Genomic DNA, 18,378 nt, shown 5'->3' with positions numbered 1-18,378 from the left:
TAGTCCGATTTCCACCTATTCTTGAAGCGTCGGCCGTCGCAGTCAACTTTGTTTTTTTTTGTTGATTGTCGCCATTTTAGAAAATTAGGAGTAAAAGGTCACACGGGGTAATGTTGTTTAGAGTGCTGGTGCCTTTTAGTGGGTAAATGATGAGCAGCATTTAGTGTGTAAGCTATTTCATATGCTGGTAGCAGTACTGCTGACCAATTTATTAAGTCTGTGTGTGGGCCAGATGTCACTGATTTTATGAAAGAGGCTGGGGGCCGGATGAAATTTGACCACGGGCCGCATTTGGCCCCCGGGCCGGACTTTGGACATGTCTGCTGTATAGTATCATAAAGAAAATAACTTGTAATTACGAGTATGATTGCTACTTATACATTTTGACAATGTATTCTGGAAGTTCGATTACCAAAATGTTAGCTTCTTCATCAAAAGGATCAATCAATTTGATCAATTTGTGAAGGTGAAGTTTCAAGCAAGCTACAGATGCCATTTTGATGCAGTGCAGTGTATTTGTTAGATTAAGGCACAACAATTGATAGTACACAGATGTCACCCTTAGCAGCAACTTTATGATCACCAACCTATCACAGCATCTAACGATTAGCATAAAATGTGTTTTTACAGTATTTGTAACAACATACCTGTCTTCAGAACACTGGACAGCTCCCATGATGAGCATCCAAAGCAATTACATTTGTGCCAAGAGGATGGTACACACTAGGGGTGTGTATTGCCTCATATCTGACCATACAATTTGTATCACGATTCGATTCGATCCCAATTAATCCCGATACTACACTTGAAGATTATTATTGCGATATTTTTATATCACTTTGAAAAAAAAATCAAAATACACATAAACTATATTTATATCAATATCTTCCTGAAACCTCATCCAGCACTCAAGTAAAAATGTTTTTTTTTTTATGTATGAACAACATATGGCTTTCATTATAACATTTTCTCTGTTTTAGTGCAAACCTGCTTTAGTCCAAACCTGCTGAAAAGCAGGATTCTAAATACTTCATACCTCCGTTTTTTCAGTAAAAGCCTAAATGAGCCCAAATTTCAGATGACTAATCCGGACAAAACGACCGGAAGTACTCCGTCCGCCATTGCTTAGGTTTACTGCCCGCAGCACATAGCAACAGCAGCTAATGTTACTGTTTACATTGACTTCCTTTGAGCTACTATAGGTGTGTAAACACTCCATGAATGCCGGCCAACCACTAGAGGGCAACGTACACAAATCTCTACTCAGATTAGTCCAATGTTGTTGTTACTTCAGCAGACTGCAAGGCAATGCTGCTGCGCGCTACCAACTGGTGGGCGGGAGTAGAAGTGCAGCCACTGAAATGTTTTATTTCAACCAAAAACACACTTGTAAGGATCAATTCAGACAGATTTTGAATCGATACGAGAATTGCTTGACATATTATTTTGATAAATCTCAGCATCGATTTTTTTAAACACCCCTAGTACACACATTGTTGAAAACCGGTACAAGTACACACACTTTAAATAAAAAAAGGTATTTCATAGTGGTTTTTCCATCATCATCACACTCTCTGAATTATACGACTCAACCTTCCATCCACATTTCTCGAAGTTTTGCCTCTTAGCATTCATCTGTTCACTCAAAAACACTTTATTCAAAACCTTTTCGACATGTCACACTATTCTTTGCTTTTTTCTTTTTAAGAGCTTTATTGTCTTGTCACTTCTTTCATGGCTTTGTTACAGCGTTTTCCTTTTGGGGTTAAAAGCTGAAGACATAATGTCCTTTATTCCTCATGAGAATGGTAGATGGAAGTATTGTAAAATTACACACAGACCCCTTTTCTTACTTTGCAGCAACAACGAATTATGAGTCATTTTTAAATTTCCCTTTTTGTACTGGAGTTAAGACTGAAAGCTCCATGAGGAATAAGGGTCCAAACAGGGTATAAAACAAGGGTATAAACATCCAGTATATAAAGAGCAATGTGATCCTACCACTTATTATAATTATAGAATACCTGTTGATCTGAAATGTATTAATGCCTACCTTTTTTCTAGGATTGAGCTTCACCTAATCGTTGATAACCAAGATGAAACAAAAAGACCTGAATCCTGTGCTACTGTATCTATTCCACTTCATAGTGTGGATTTACTCCAGCGTTGTCTTCATTCCCTACTACATTGTCACTTGGGTCTCCAAACCTGAAGTAGCAATTTATGGATCCGAGGAGGAGCGTGCAAAAATTCCAAAGGCTCACTCAGTGCTGGGACAACCTGAGGGACCTTATCGAACAGTGAAAGCTGCCAAGGGACTGGTGCAATTGCTGTACCCGGGACTGGACACCCTGGCTAAGGTCTTTGAGTATTCAGCCATGAGATTTGCCCACAAAGAATGTCTTGGCACAAGAAATGTGATCAGTGAGGAAGATGAGCAGCAGAGCAACGGCAAGAAGTTTAAAAAGGTAAAACTTATTTGGAACAAATGCTATAGTTGTACAATGATATAATTATACAATATACCATAATATTACAGTCAAAGATTTAAACGGATTTTGTAAAATTGATCTGATATCAACATAAAAGTTAAATATTCTATTGGCCAACTGGGGCTGCGTGAGATCAAAGGGTCTGTTCCATCAACAGTGGGATGATACATATATCAGCTCCTCTGGAGAGTTCTATTCAAGGTTTCTTTCTTGAGAGTAGGGTCCAATGGGAAGTCGAATCTCATACTCAAGAGGAGCAGTGTGGTTTTTGTCCTGGTGGTGAAGAAGGCGTTTATTGTGTCCCTTGGGGAGTACTGTGAGGTGCTTCGAGAGTATGGAAAACCAGGCTTCATATGTGTTGTTTAGGCCCTCTAAAAGTGGTGGCATTTCGCCAAGGCTGGCATTTGCTGCTAATTGTATTTAAAACTTTTATGCTCAGAAGTTGTTGGCATATTAGTCACATTCATGGGGCCTGGTTTGTTAGTATTACATCTGTTTTTTTGCAGATGATGTGGATCTGTTGCTTTATCCAGCCATGATCTTTAAAGTGCCTACGACAGAAAAAAGCATGTTTATTTCATATACCACGCGGTATTTTATGCTCTTGAATGAAACGGACTGCTTGGATGTGTGTGGAAGCAATCGATATATTTATTCAATTTTTTTAATCCAGCGCCATGACAATGAGCCTGGATTTACGAAGAATGCGAATTTGACGTCAGCGGGATAAACATCTTGAGTATACAGCAGCAATACTACAGTATGCAGAAGGACTGCAGATTCAGATGGTTTTGCGGATTATTTAGTTTATTTTTCGCATCACGCCAGCCCAGTATGCTGCAGGCTTTTGTTGCTGCACCAGTGAGAGGGGTGTGAGTTTTTTTGGGTTTCAAAAAGTTCCCATTCAGCTCGGATAATGGGCAAAACAAGTCCAACAACTGTGGGACCATTGTGAGGTGAGTAAGCTACGTGTTTAATATTATATCAAATACTGGGATCATGGCACACGTTTTAATAGAAAGTGGCTTGCATTTTGTGGGCGAACTGAAAATACTCCCTGTCCTTCGAGAAGGCCACACGGCCAACGACTGGCGGCTTGTCCCAGACAGTAGTCGCCGGCCGATAAAGGCGTGCCCGCCGAGAATGCGCTTTTCTCGACATGGCCACGAGCAGCACCCCGCTTTAATGTCGGCCCGTTTGGCTAGCCGATCCAGGCCGCTTGGTTCAATTCGCGTGCCCGCCGAGAATGCGCTTTCCTCGGCTTGGCCACGAGCAGCACCTTGCTCCGATGTCGGCCGGTTTGTCCACTAAGAAAGGGGTATTTTCGGACTTCATACCTGGAGACAAGCACTGCCGTGGCCGCAGCAGAACGACACTCTTTTCTCCGTCTCCCAAGCCGGGGCAGGTAATTGACAAAAGTCGGACTAACTCCTGTGGCATAAAATACCGTTCGGGAGAGGAAGAAGTTGCAGTTTTTACCAATATGCAGTAATTTTGCCCTGTCGTATTGAATAAATGCATTTTTAATATTTCATATTCCATTTAGCACAAGACTGTTATTTGTCATGACTCTCCCATTTATTTAGCAATTGGGGAAAAATACTTGGATAAAAAGAATATCCTGTAAAAATATTGGAGTAAAGAGATTGAAACAATCATGACTTTTTTGCTCCTCTCTATGGAATTTTCCTCGTTCTGACTCTTCCCCCCTCAATGGGCTGAATTCTAAATCAGATGAAATCGTGACCTGATGACATCATCATTCAGCTGAGGACGCTAGAGCGTTATAATGACAGGCGGGTCTAAAAGATTAAAAAAACAGATTAAAAGACATATATAGTCGAATCGTCTCAAAATATGATTCTAATTTTAGATTTTTTTTAATGCTGTTACATGTGGTGGCCGAGAGGTGTCAGGCAAAATATAGTCGAATCGTCTCAAAATATGATTCTAATTTTAGATTTTTTTTAATGCTGTTACATGTGGTGGCCGAGAGGTGTCAGGCAAAATGCAAAGTCCAAACACTTTGCAAATAGAAAAAACGCACGAATGCAAAAGCAGCAAAATCACGTAGCACGACGGCAGGAGGATGACCCGAAAGTTAAAAAATAAATCAATAAATAAAAAAGGCCGACACTTAGTATATTGCTATATGTGCTTTGTGACCATCTCTGTGGACCTCCGTATAGTTGCAAATATACATAAAAGTGATGAATCGTTTTTGTTGTAAAAATTTTGTTTCTGCTTTCGTTTTAGAGATATTTACAATTCATTTATAGGTAAATTTGACGTCAGCTAGGTTTTGTAGATACAGTATAATGCTTTTTTTGAGATATTAATTTCGAGTGGTGACATCACTCGTTTAGCTCCCCACGGCTATTGGAGCGTACCAACTCTCTCAATAATAAAGGGGTGTCGGAACAACTAGCAAGAACGTAGCAGAAACGAATGGCAACATTTCGGGACCATTTTGGAGTAAATGAGGGGCTAAGAGTGACGTGATCACTCGAAAGTACCGTATATAAGACGGTGTGTTTTTGCATTGAAATAAGACTGAAAAAGGGAGTTGTTTTTTGCCTGGCATGGCCAGACAGTTGTCCCTATATTTTTCAAACACTGCGAGAATAGTCTGGGACCCAGCCCATTTACGGCTTCTCGAGCACGGACAAAATCAACCGTCCAATCAGATTTGTTATTTGCCTGACGTGTTCTTAACGAGCAACGTCACTCTTTCTCGTCGGAAGTCGTCACCACAAAACACAGACGGCGAACAGGAGAGCCGAGAATACATTCCAATCCACGGTAAAATCAGTTTTAAAGTACCAAAAACACATCGACACAAGTCCATGACAACAGTCTGTCTCGCACTGGCCATGTTGAATAAACGCCGCTCTCCTCGTATGTTTACTTCCGCGCGCAAGTCCCTCGTCGCTTAACTAACGTCACGTCTGCCCGTCGCCGATTGGTCCACTCCGCTGTCTGTTTGCTATGGCTTGCTCCACCCTGGAAATTGTATCCGCTGAATGGTGGCCTGACTCAATAACTGGAACAGCGGTGAGTCTGGTGTACCAGGCTAGGTCGTTTTATACTCGCGCTCTAGACATTATACCCATTCACGACGCTAGATGACGCCAGATATCATTGAAGCGAAGTTCTGTTAGGATAGATCTCAGCTACTCTCCCCATTCACGACGCTAGATGGCGCCAGATATCATTGAAGCGATGCTCTGTCATGACAGATCTCAGCAACTAGTTTATTGCAATGTTTTTCCTTATTCAGATTTGTTTCAAGACTACAGTTACAGTTAGACTTCACTTTGATGGTTAATGCAGTTATTGCAATTTTGTTGTTTTATCACAATAGATTGGTTTGTTTACATTTCAAAAACCAAAGGCCATTCATTTGCGAATGTGATTGGACTTTAGTTTACATGTTTAAATGTTCAGATATTAAGATTTGAATGAGGCAAAATAACATGCTTTTTGTCTCAAATATATTGGTATAATCATTTGTTTCAGAAGTACTTCAATTATTTTCTGTATAAAAATTAATCTGGTGTTCAAAAAGTCTTTTTTCAAACTTGAGTCTTGAAAAAGAGGGGGTCGTCTTATAATCAGGGCCGTCTTATATTTGGGCCAATACAGTAATAGCTCAAGCCCCCCAATATACTTCAAAATGGACCCAAATTTGTTTGTGTTATGATCGTGCTAGTTGTTGGGACACCCCTCTGTTATTAATAGATTCGGTATGCTCCCTTAGCCGCGGGAGCTAAGCTAAGGAAAAGCTACGAGTGACGTCACCACTCAAAATTAATAAAAGAATTGTAAATATCTCTAAAAGCAGCACAAACAAAACTCTACAGCACAAACGATGGACATCATTTTTATACAAATTTGTGTCTGATGGGGGGGCAACTTCACGGAGGTCCGTAAAGATGGTCACAAAGCACATATAGCAATATATAAAGTGTCGTCTTTTTTTTTTTTTTTTTTTTTTAACTTCTGGATCATCCTCTCTTGCCGCCGTGCTGCGTGATTTTGCTGTTGTGCTGCGAGCCTTTTGCATTCATGCCGCGAGAATACAGTTTGCATTCGTGCTTTTTTTCTTTTGTAAAGTGTTTGCAATTGGGGTTCGTGCTTTTGCCAATTTGCAGTCGTGCTTTAGGAATTGGGGATCGTGTTGTGGCAGTTTGTATTTGTGCTTTTTTTCTCTTGCAAAGTGTTTTCAATTGGGGTTCGTGCTTTTTTCTATTTGCAAAGTGTTTTGACTTTGCATTTCACCTGACACATCTCGGCCACCGTAGTTACAGGAACACTCACTGGAAGGGTTTGCTACAAAATCCAAACCCCACATTCTGAGACCCTTCTCTTCAGTTTGATGGTGTTGGAGCGCCCTCTTCAGGTTGGGGATGATGCTCTGCTCAAAGTAGAGTCCAATAATCTTGGTTAGTTGGTTAATAAATCTTCCCTTTCCCAAGTCACTTCATCCAGCTATTTTTTTTTAACCACCTGTCAATCTCCCACCGCATTTATTCATCCCTCTTCTTAGTCGCTCGTTAAAGCCTCTCTACCCCTGTCACCTGACTCTTGATAGATAAAAGAAGTGGTTGATGATATTTACAATTCCACTCATTTTCTCTGTATTCATGAGGAATTTTTTAAAAAGCTCAACTGTGTGTATTTACCAACAACTAGGCTTAACAGTGGGGCATAGATTTGTCAGCAACATTTTTTTAGACCTAGAAAATAACAAAAGTATTACCAAAAAAATGGTTGCACTGACGCAATGAGTTTAAAAAAATTACTTGCACTGCGTCAAGTTTTAGTGGTACAATGTTTTGTGGGTATTGGACGTGAACATGCTAGGGTTCAGTTTTCAACTGGTGGAAGGCTGCAACAGTCATGATTGAGCCTTCATGTGCACTATTCCTCTTCAATCGTTAGAGGCCACTGTTGGTTAAGCAACATTGTCTAGGATATATCGTGTATGTATATAATGGATGGATAGTAAGCCATAAAAGGGAGTACCTGATGAAAATTAATGATTCCAAATGTATTCATATTTGCAGTTCCTACTTCACAAAAGTAACCTTTATTTAAAGCTAGAACAAATGGTAAACTCTTTAAAATGGTATTTTTTAACAATAAGGATAAGTCAACTTGCATTTCAGGAATACTAACTCAAATTCAAGTCTTTCATAAGTTTTAAAGGAACAAGTTCCAAGGTGTCTATATAAAGCGTGTGTCATGTACTGTGTGTTGCAGTGTTCCCTAAATTACTAAGGGTCCTGATGGAAGACAATGTATCACTTCCACTGAAGTGTTCATTTCCCCTCTCCTCACTTTTGTATTTGTTAATATTTATTTCCATTGTCTTCCTTTTAACACCTCTTGTCTTTCTCCCATAGGTGATTCTTGGGGAATATCACTGGCTGTCCTATGAGGAGACTCTCTTTGCAGCCACCCAGTTTGGCTATGGCCTGGCAGCACTCGGGCAGAAGCCTAAACACAACATTGCCATATTCTGTGAGACACGGGCCGAATGGATGATAGCTGCCTTAGCTTGCTTCATGCAGAATTTCCCATGTAAGTTTTATATTGCAATTAAAAAGGCCGACAATTGCTGTTTTTTTATTTTATTATTATTTTTTTTTAATCACATCTAAGCGATGGATGGATGGATGGATGGATGGTAGTTAGTTAGTTAGTTAGTTAGTTAGTTAGTTAGTTAGTTAGTTAGTTAGTTAGTTGCTGGACTTTTCAAAAGTAATTATACTGTATGTGAAATGCTTATTGGCAGTTTATCCCCACGTATTTCACATCACTAGTTTTGGGGTCTATTTTGGTCCCTATCCTCCATGAATAGCAGGGGTCCACAGTAAAGCGTTTCCTTTAGTTTGGAGAAATAGTCTTGTTTCATCAATACATCTTAATGGGAAAAAAAACATCCCCGAACGCCATTGTCCTGTAATGTCGTGTGCTTTTAAGGAGTCAGCTACTTGATGATGGTGTAGTAAATCACAAGCCTAACTTCCGTGCAGACACACTGTGTTCAATTCCCGAGAGTGTCAGAGCACTTGCAAAACTTAAAATGGTCAGTTTTTGTTGAGAATATTTTCAGTAAACTTTAAGGAGAATGTGTGTGTGTTGGGGGAGAGGGTGTGTGTGTGTGCTTGTTATTGAGACTATATGCGTGTGAGATGGAATAAGGTCAATTTGTCCCTTCAGTTACTCTGTTATATAATTGACCAGTATTTCCCAGTTGGCCACTATAAATCCTTTTTATTTTGTGATGGAAACCTGCTGTTTTGTTGTGTTCAAACCCTCACTGCACCAAAGTGGTTTAGCATGTTTGATTTTTTAAATTATTTTTTTAATTGCATTGATAATCAGTTCAATTAAGAATAAATCAAACAAACAAAACTTCTAAATTACTGGTACCACGTTTTGTGCCATAAACCAACAAACGCCCATATTGTGATTGAGATTTTTAATCTCTTTAAAGTAATTTGTAATATTCCTGATCAAGTGTATCCCAGCAGAAAATATCTTTCCATACTACTGGAAATAGTTTAATATTCATGGCTGTACTTTAGATATTCTAATTCTTCCAAAATTCTCTTTGAAGGAGCCTTTGTTTTTTTCTGTGCTCCATTAAACTGTCACACTGAAAATATGCTGCAAGCCGAAGCCAGCAAAGCATCTTTTAGAGACCATCTTTCTCACTTACAGACACAAACACTTCTACCCCAGTGGAAAGTGAACATGTCGAAAGGAGTTAAAGGTTGCAGAGGGGGCCAGTGAGGAAGAAACGGCAGGGAGGGAAGAGAGGCAAACATGTGAAGGCTAATGGCGTCATAGTCAGTGTGAGTGGGTCTACGTGAGCATCTGATGTTGACAGAGCCATCAAGGAGTCAGCCAAAGGCCCCTACTGAACTCAAATAATCTGTGTCTGTGTGTTTTTGTGCGTGTGTGCTCGCGGTATGATGGAGTTTTTTGTCCAAAGTGATGGAAACATGCTTGCTTCTGCTGCGTGAGCCTAGATTAAAGCGTCACAGTATCAGTATTATTTATTCGGAATGTTCAGTTCACTTCGATAGATGTCCCTTGTAGGGCAATTTGTTTAGCAGCAGATCACAGACACTCAGCAGAATGACATGTATTCATATACGTACATACACAAACAACAACAGCAATGTCGTTGGCATCCAGTTTTATCGGATAATGAGAAGAGACATTGTACCAAAGTAAAGATAACTTTACTGTGAAAACAGATGCCGTTGACTTAAAAAAAAAAAAAACTCTCACAAATGCCGTTTTTCATCCTGATCTCACGGCTGGAGGTGTCACGTCCTCATACACAATGTCGCAGGGCAGGAAATATTATTGTTGCTCCATGACGCAAGATTGTGATGTCACCAAGCTGTGTCCCTTAAATCTCAGTGACAGCCTCAGGCCACATACACTGTCTCAGTAAACTCACTCTCTCTCGCTCTTGCTGCTGACCCTATGAATATTTTGTGTGTATCCTTTTCAACATCGAAATAACTGGGTAACTGGGTAGTGTGCTGAAGCTGCTTATATACGCTCTCATGAATATGTGCATTCTAGGGTATCGTCATCCACTGTATAAAATAAACTAGACAAACCCTTGGTAGCCTCACTCATAGCTTTAGATGGCCTCCACTCGCTCCTCACTTCTGTTCAGGGTGCCGCCATGTTTACATATGTGTTCGTAAAGCCTAGATTGGGAATTTGGACAGTATTTGAGACATCTTAAACACTTGCGTTGTTTTGGTCGATGGCCAGTGTAAGAAGTAAACAAATTCCAACAGCAAATAGTTTTTGAGCAACCGTGTATTGGTTTGATTAACGTAGCAGATATGTACCAAATGTTTAAAACGCTGAACTAAGATTTGCAACCGTGTATGCATGGTACACAGTAAGTGAGAGCCAGTATTTGTTGTCACTCAAGGATATTCAAGATAATACTGCTTTAAACTAGCCTGGTACACCAGACTCACCGCTGTTACAGCTATTGAGTCTGGCCACCATTCTGATTCAGCGGATACAATTTCCAGGGCGGAGCAAGGCACAGCAAACAGACAGCGGAGTGGACCAAACAGTGACGGGCGGACGTGACGTTAGTAAAGCGACGAGGGACTTGCGCGCGGAAGTAAACATAAGAGTAGAGGAGAACGGAGTTTATTAAACATGGCTAGCGCGAGACAGACTGTTGTCAATTACTTGTGTCTATGTGTTTTTGGTAATTTAAAACTGATTTTACCGTGGATTGGAACATATTCTCGGCTCTCCTGTTCGCCATCCGTGTTGTTGTGGAGATGACTTCCGACGCGGAAGAGTGACGTTGCTCGCTAAGAACACGTCACGCTAATAAATAAATCTGATTGGATGGTTGATTTTGTTATTGCTTGAGAGGACGTTAATGGGCTGGGTCCCAGACTATTCTCACAGTGTTTGAAAAATTCAGGGAGAACAGTCTGGCCGTGCCAGGCAAGCTTTAAACACTACAAATTTAAAATAGCCTGGTGAGGACAAGCTATCTGCTTTAATGTCATTTACCAACTTAAAAATGTCTGAAAACAACACTTAATTTACTAGAATAAATAAACTGTTATTTTGTTGTTTGATGGTGAATCAGACATTTTGTTATAAGTAGCCATTGAAACAAACGGCACAGTGAATGAATGGTTGCACGTCCCCCCCATAGTTCTGAAACCAAGGGTTCAATCCCGGGCTCCAGGCTTCCTGTGCGGAATTTGTTCTCCCCCGTTGTTGTGCGGGTTTTCTCCCAAATTCCAAAAAAAATGCATGGTAGGCGGATTCACCTCTTCAAATTGTCTATAGGTGTGAGTCCGCAAGAAATGGTTGTTTGTCTCCTTCTGGTAATCAATTCAGGGTGTACATGACTTACAGAACATAGTTAGCTGGGATAGGCTCCAGCACAACCGTGACACTCGTGAGGATGAACGAAGATAAATGAATGAATGAATGATTTCTGTTTTGAAGCCATCCTCAAGTGGCAATCTTCAGTACTGCAGGGTTTTAAAATATTTCCGGGGATCAGCCCAGTGACCAAATCTATGAATGTATTATTCAAATTTGGAGAATGTCTTAAATTCTTAACAATAAGCCTGCATCACATTTTATTTTCATGGCATAAAATGTGATGCAAATGTTTTTGAATGCCAGTGCAGTCCACGTTGCCTGTAGGTCTGTTTTACTTGCTCATACCCTGTGAGAGTAAACCTTCCACTGAGCAAACCAGTTTCTTCTTTCAGATAGAGGAATAGCAGTTATAAGAAATGGAATAAAGTTGGTAAACTTGGGTCAAACCAGTCCAAAACCTGGTGTAAAACACCACTTTGCCTGGATTTACTCAGCGTACAAAAATAGGGCCCCGCTTATCTTGACCTTCGCTGAACCCCGTAGACTTACTCAGCGAACCCCTGGAGTTCAATCGAACCCAGGTTAATAACCACTGCTATAGCATGCAGCACAGTATGTTTCAATGCATCATAAACATTTGCAATTGGACATTTAGAAGACTGCTACATACTAAGCTACTATATGATACCGTAGTTTATACTCTAACGTGAACAATTCAAGTTGTTTAATTAATGAAATATCAAAACGGAATGAAAGGATGATACAGAAAGTTGGTTGATATCAAATGTACTATATAAAGTTTAAAACCAATTCCTTTCATCTGTGTTGCAGTGGTGACTTTCTATTCTACACTGGGGGGTCCAGCCATTGGTCACGGACTGAATGAGACAGAAATTACACACATTATCACCAGCAGAGAGCTCCTGGAGACCAGACTCAAGGTTAGAAAACAGCCCCAACATTTGTTTCATATCCAAATAAACAAATAAGAACACCTCTTGCTATCTGAAGCATGCCAAGTTGCATTTTATCAGAAAAATATTTTCATTAGCCAACGACAAAACAAAAGGCTCTTGCTAATATCCATTGAGGTGCCAAAAAACTAGCAAAGCTTTCTGATATTGTTAACCGGAGCATTCACTACATAATGGCAGGCTAGCTGAAATACACATTTGGTATGATCTTGCAGGCCAAATAGAATCACACTGAGAGCTTGCTGGTTTGAGTTTGACATATGCAATGTACCTAAAGTCATTCTTTTTGAAAACAATATGGAATGAACTGACGCCGCAAAGTGGAAAAAACGCGAAGTAGAGTCACCCCTCTCCCCCATTTTTTTGGTGTATATTGAATATCAGTTAGTGTATATAAAACACGATAAATGCATATGTAATCATTAGAACAATTAAAAATAGTTTTCAACATGTAAATAAAATAATATCAATAATGTATAAATAAAATCTATAATACATACTGTACATTCATTCTCTCAGAGTCTCATATAATACGTGTGAGCGGGGGTGGTGTGTAAGTGTATATACGTAGATGTAGATAAAGTATATATAAATGTTTTTAGAACGCTTTTATTCTTATGACAAGATACTTAAACTCAAATCCGTGATGCACTGATGGCATGAAAGTTGAGCCGTGAAGTTGCGAGGGATCACTGTACTTACTATGTAACCATAACTACTATGTGTGCTAGGCAATTCTAGCAAATGTTCCAAAGCTGCAGTGCATCATAGTCGTGGACAAAACTCCAACGTCATGGCCCGACTATCCCAGTGACATTAGTATCCGGAACATGGCTGATGTGCAGAAGTTGGGTGCCAGACCAGAAAATTGTAAGTATTGAGGTTCAACTTTTGGGCTGTGATACAATTTATTTGTTGTCTAAATTACCATCCATTTTATTGTTGTATGTTGTTTTTGTTTTTAAACACAGCAGTTTCTCAGCAAAATCAACCTATAGCTTCAGACGTTGCGGTCATCATGTACACAAGTGGATCCACAGGTACTCCCAAAGGGGTCATGATCTCCCATAGCAACATTATCGCTGCCACCACTGGAGTTGCTGAAAGGATACCTAATTTGGGGTGCGTAGTTTTAAATAATCTCTTTTGCCTGTGTGTTAATACTGGGTCAGAGTCACTGCCTATGAGTATTAGTTATGTCTTTCCCACTTGCTTTCAATTTTTGGGTACCTTGTATGATTGTTTGAGTGAAGACATTTTTATTTACACTCCCCTAAAAATGTATTAGAACATTGAGGCCCATATATTTCTTCGGTAGATTGGAAGTATTTGTGTTAGGAAAAGATGAATATAGGACCCAGTGTAGTTCCTTTTGTGCCAGGTATTTGGGTCTGATTCGTACAGTTGTGGTTATTCTTTAGGGGTGCACGATATCCATTTTTTGAAACCGATATCGATAACTTCCTGCTCCCCAAGGCCGATACCGATACGATAACCAATAATACATTTATGATTTTTCAATGTATATTCATCTAAATTTTTGAACACCTGTAAGTCAAAAATACTAGTGGTTGATTCAGCATAGATTTGCCTTTGACCAAACAAGAATTTTCATTATGACACGCACATTATTATAATGAACAAAACAAAGACAAGAACAGTTTTGACTTTAAATAAAGTGCCCATATTAATTTTTTAAATAAATTTAATTTGAGTCTATCACAGTCAATCAGTCAATATCATTGACGATGTGTTCCCCCGAACAATGAGCAGTGATCTAAAAAAAAACATAAATACGACAGGTATTGTGCTTTGTCAGCAGATAAAACATCTGGTGCATCAGGAGAGGAGACTTTCGTCGTCTTGCTCCATGAAACAATTTTCTTAACTTGGCAAATATAGAACAGCAAGCCTATAAATAACCAAAATGTTACTCAAGAACTTGTAAACATAAAACTGTAAAATGCAAACATTTTCTAATTGCCGTAGTAAGGTTTATCACTTAGTGAAGGAAAAATACGGCCTCTACTGTAGAACAGTAACAAAACTTTGCATACTGGCAAAACAGGAGTGGAAACAAACGCACACATCCCAATCCGACACCGTGCTAAAAATATTAATGGGCCCGATAACATATTGTTATCAGATTTATTGGGATGACGTCATAATTCCTCTTATCGGACCGATAATTATTTTGCACCTCTAGTATTCTTTTTTAACCTGCCAATTTTTCATGTTGCTGACAAGACAAGATTTTATGTCTTATTATATTGATGAGGCGGCACGGTGGCTGAGTGGTTAGCACGTCTGCCTCACAGTTCTGAGATCAAGGGTTCAATCCCGGGCTTCGGCCTTCCTGTGTGGAGTTTGCATGTTCTCCCCGTGCCTGCGTGGGTTTCCTCCGGGGACTCCGGTTTCCTCCCACATCCCAAAAACATGCATGGTAGGCTGATTGAACACTCTAAATTGTCCGTAGGTATGAGTGTGTGCGTGAATGGTTGTATGTCTCCTTGTGCCCTGTGATTGGCTGGCAACCAGTTCAGGGTGTCCCCTGCCTACTGCCCATAGTTCGCTGGGATAGGCTCCAGCACCTCCGCGACCCTCGTGAGGAAGAAGCGGCATGGAGAATGAATGAATTATATTGATGAATTAGCACTGAAAGTCTGGGCTCTGTTTCAGATTCGGTTTTACATGACTTCATTTATGGTTAACAGTGCTGGGAGTAACGCCGTTATCGGCGTTACGTAACGGCGTTATTTTTTCAGTAACAGGGTAATCTAACTAATTACTTTTTCCGCCGTTATAACGCAGTTACCGTTACTGACGGTTAAAAGCGGTGCGTTACTTACTCTGAATAAATTGAAGAAACTACCAGCCGTGTCGAGTCGACTCTGCTCTGTTGATTTGTCATCCAAGACTTGGGGTGCGTTCAGGTTCGAGAATAGCGCACGTACTTCTGACTCCAAGCTGTTTGTCCCTGCTCATTCAATTAGACAATGCTTTCCAAAGTTTGGTAACGTTTCTGTGTTTGCCACACCTGATGCTAGCCTCGTTCCCATCTCCCATTGTCAGCTGGCAATAATTCTGCTTCCATCTTGAGGACGGCAGACGCTTTGAAGGTGACGTGAATTGTCGGGAAACGAGCCTACCTGAATGCACCTCGAGAGATGCGATAGAAGTGATTGTGATTGGCTTAGGGTTAGAGTCATGTGTTGTTGTAAGCCAATCAGAGCCGGTGATTTCACAAGCAAATCTGAACAGCGTGTGCGGCAAACACACACACGCAAAACAGATGCACAGGGTCGGGATGGTAGAGCATTCAGAGGAAAAATTGTCCTTTAAGAGGTGGAGATATAGACACTATTTCAAGTTTGTCGAAATTAAAGGAAAGAACCTGCATGTAATGTGTAATTTATGTCCCGGGGCAAAGCTTTTGTCGACATCTGTGGTAAGCAATTCAAATCTGCTGAAGCACCTAACAGGTTAACTACCTGTCTGTTCTTCTCTATTCCACTGACTCGAATACTGCTCAGAAAATTTCAAATTCTTTGACATACAGCAAGTTCTTTTTAAAGTAACGGAAATAGTTACTTTTCCTGGTAACTAGTTACCTTTACTATAGAGTAATTCAGTTACTAACTCAGTTACTTTTTGGAAGAAGTAGTGAGTAATGTAACTAATTACTTTTTTAAAGTAACGTGCCCAACACTGATGGTTAATAGGTATTACCAACATTAAAACTGTTAATCAGTCTGTGCAATTTACAACTGTGAATGACTAGGGAAAAATAAGCAACTCTGAAATTACAAACACCAGTACCAACGAAGTTGTGCAAAATGTAAATAAAAACAGTATGCAATTATCTGTTAGTCTTTTTAACCTATATTCAATTTAATGCACTACATAGGCAATGTGTTAATGTTTAAACAAACAGATGATCGTTGTTGTCTTTTGCATATATGTATTTTTTTTAAATTACATAGCCGCAACATGTTTTAAAATGTTTGGGAAAGGGAAAACAAAAGACTTGGAAACCTTAGAAATCAACTCTGTGTCAGGATTACATTAAAAACGGTTAGTTCGTCACACTTTGTTATTTTCTACAAATGCAAGTTTAACACTCGACCATGCAAAGTAAAAGCACCCAGAAATGCCACCCCCCCCTCTGGGCTCTGGCTTTTCAGAGATGAGCTGACACAAAACACAAAAGTGTGCTGTGATGTGACAAATATATTTAGTACAAATTATTTTTGGAAATCATAGATGTCGTTTCCTTCAACAAAAAGGGCAAAATGTTAGCACAAAAGTCAGTTCAAAAGTCAGCTTCTGTGACTGTATCAGGGTGTGTTAGTGACCATGGCTTACCTGCATATTATGATAATGCTTAAAGGTAAAACATAGTTGTTTTGGAGCAGAATATGCTGGAAAAACCTTGAAGATTGATAGTGGTCCACAGACTTCATGCAGTATTGTATTCTGCACTTCTGCAGTGAAATTTATCGCTAAAATTAGGTGATTTTCATTTGGCCAAATGAAATGTCAATAATTGTTTACAAGTATTTAAATGAAATATGTCCTAGATATGTTCTTGTGATGACACATGGCTGGATTTTAATATGTAAAAACAAAATGCGTCATATTTCCTCTTTAATGCTAGCTTTCAAGCTCAGAGCCATGTGTAATTACCTGAAAACAAAAAGATGTACGGTAGATATCTTGTCTCATATCTACATTATTTTTCAATTTTGAACCCAAAAGCTTTCATTCGACAATAACTGTCAGTGGCTCACAATACAATATATTTTGGATGCTTTATTAATATGCTGAACAACTTGAGCTCAATATTGTTCTGTTTACAGTGAAAAAGACACTTACATTGGCTACCTTCCTCTGGCCCATGTACTGGAGCTGTGCGCTGAGCTTGTGTGTATTACTCACGGTTGTCGGATTGGTTACTCTTCACCTCAGACTCTGTCTGACCAGGTATGGTTACATAAGTAGTACCTGAGCATATATTTGATACTTAAATGACCCACAATGTAGCGAGGATAATTAGTTTCAGTTCAATTTCAATATCTTATGTACACGGCAAAATAGTTGGACAAAAAGTATGACAACACCTTGATTACATATTGATTTCATCACCTCTTTTGTAAGTGAAACTGCCTGTGATATGCTTTTATATCAAGAGTACAATGAATCACTGAACAGAATGGATTTAAGTTTTCAAAGTAATTAAAAAATAAAATAACAAAAAAAGATATAAACCATTTTACTCGAAGTGTGAATATCCACAGCTGGACAAGATAGCTCAGCAGGAATTTACCGTACATGTAAAAAATTCTCAAAGCCAAACCTGGCTTTCTCCATCATGGTGACATGTTTCTGAGCGCTATCAGTACATTTAATGTATATTTGTTCTTTTTTTTCACTTATAGTCAACTAAGATTAAGAGAGGCACCAAAGGAGATATCACTGTCCTGCAGCCCACTTTGATGGCAGCTGTCCCCGTAAGTATAGAATGCCTTTTTCCAATGCCATAAAAAGATAAGACTGAAATGTTTCCACATTCGTAGTTAACTATTCTTAAATGTGTGTTTGCCAATGTATAACTACTGCAATTTTATGTCTTGCAAGCACAATTATTTATTTTTGACCTGTTTACCATGTTTAGTGACTGCTGTAATGCCTGGTTTGTTCTCTAAATGCCACAGAAGTAAACGTTATATTTTTATATGATATTAGGCCTTTTGTGCAGTCTGTGTGCTTGTCCCAGTCAATGTAATGTGAGTGTAAATGGTTGTCTATGATTGACTGGCTACTGGTCCAAGGTGTAACAGACCATTTGTTTGGAGTCAGTTAGGACGGTCTCAACAGTATGCCAAGCAATATAGAAAAATGATTTACGGAAGAGCAGTTTCACTAGCATTTCTACATTTCTCCTTTTTATTCTGTCTCAGCACTCATGCACAACATACCCTATGAGTCCCCATCCCCCAGTG

The 18,378-nt window shown here is 39.5% G+C and overlaps 2 protein-coding genes across 8 annotated transcripts in view; one reads left to right on the top strand and one right to left on the bottom strand.

The window, feature by feature from the left end:
• Positions 1-2,310, bottom strand: part of farsb (phenylalanyl-tRNA synthetase subunit beta) — a 34,107-nt gene extending 31,797 nt beyond the window's left edge. The window contains exon 1 of one of the 2 annotated variants that reach the window (XM_057838138.1): positions 2,054-2,310. The gene's annotated coding sequence lies outside the window, so the exon portion shown is untranslated. The remainder of the gene's footprint in view (positions 1-2,053) is intronic. The other variant, XM_057838139.1, reaches the window with a different exon arrangement.
• The window catches only part of acsl3a (acyl-CoA synthetase long chain family member 3a), a 41,168-nt gene that overhangs the window by 6,868 nt on the left and 15,922 nt on the right, over positions 1-18,378 (top strand). For 3 of the 6 annotated variants that reach the window (XM_057838144.1, XM_057838142.1, XM_057838143.1), the window contains 7 exons: positions 2,065-2,468; positions 7,901-8,078; positions 12,234-12,343; positions 13,108-13,246; positions 13,348-13,498; positions 17,236-17,359; positions 17,815-17,886. In XM_057838144.1, the coding sequence (XP_057694127.1) occupies positions 2,097-2,468; positions 7,901-8,078; positions 12,234-12,343; positions 13,108-13,246; positions 13,348-13,498; positions 17,236-17,359; positions 17,815-17,886 (1,146 nt within the window). In that variant the 5' untranslated portion in view covers positions 2,065-2,096. Of the gene's footprint in view, positions 1-389; positions 1,963-2,064; positions 2,469-7,900; positions 8,079-12,233; positions 12,344-13,107; positions 13,247-13,347; positions 13,499-17,235; positions 17,360-17,814; positions 17,887-18,378 lie in introns of those variants that run through there. The other 3 variants (XM_057838146.1, XM_057838145.1, XM_057838141.1) reach the window with 3 other exon arrangements.

Source organism: Corythoichthys intestinalis, chromosome 6, assembly GCF_030265065.1.
Source record: "Corythoichthys intestinalis isolate RoL2023-P3 chromosome 6, ASM3026506v1, whole genome shotgun sequence".
Classification (NCBI taxonomy): domain Eukaryota; kingdom Metazoa; phylum Chordata; class Actinopteri; order Syngnathiformes; family Syngnathidae; genus Corythoichthys; species Corythoichthys intestinalis.
This window is presented reverse-complemented; position numbering and strand designations above follow the sequence as displayed.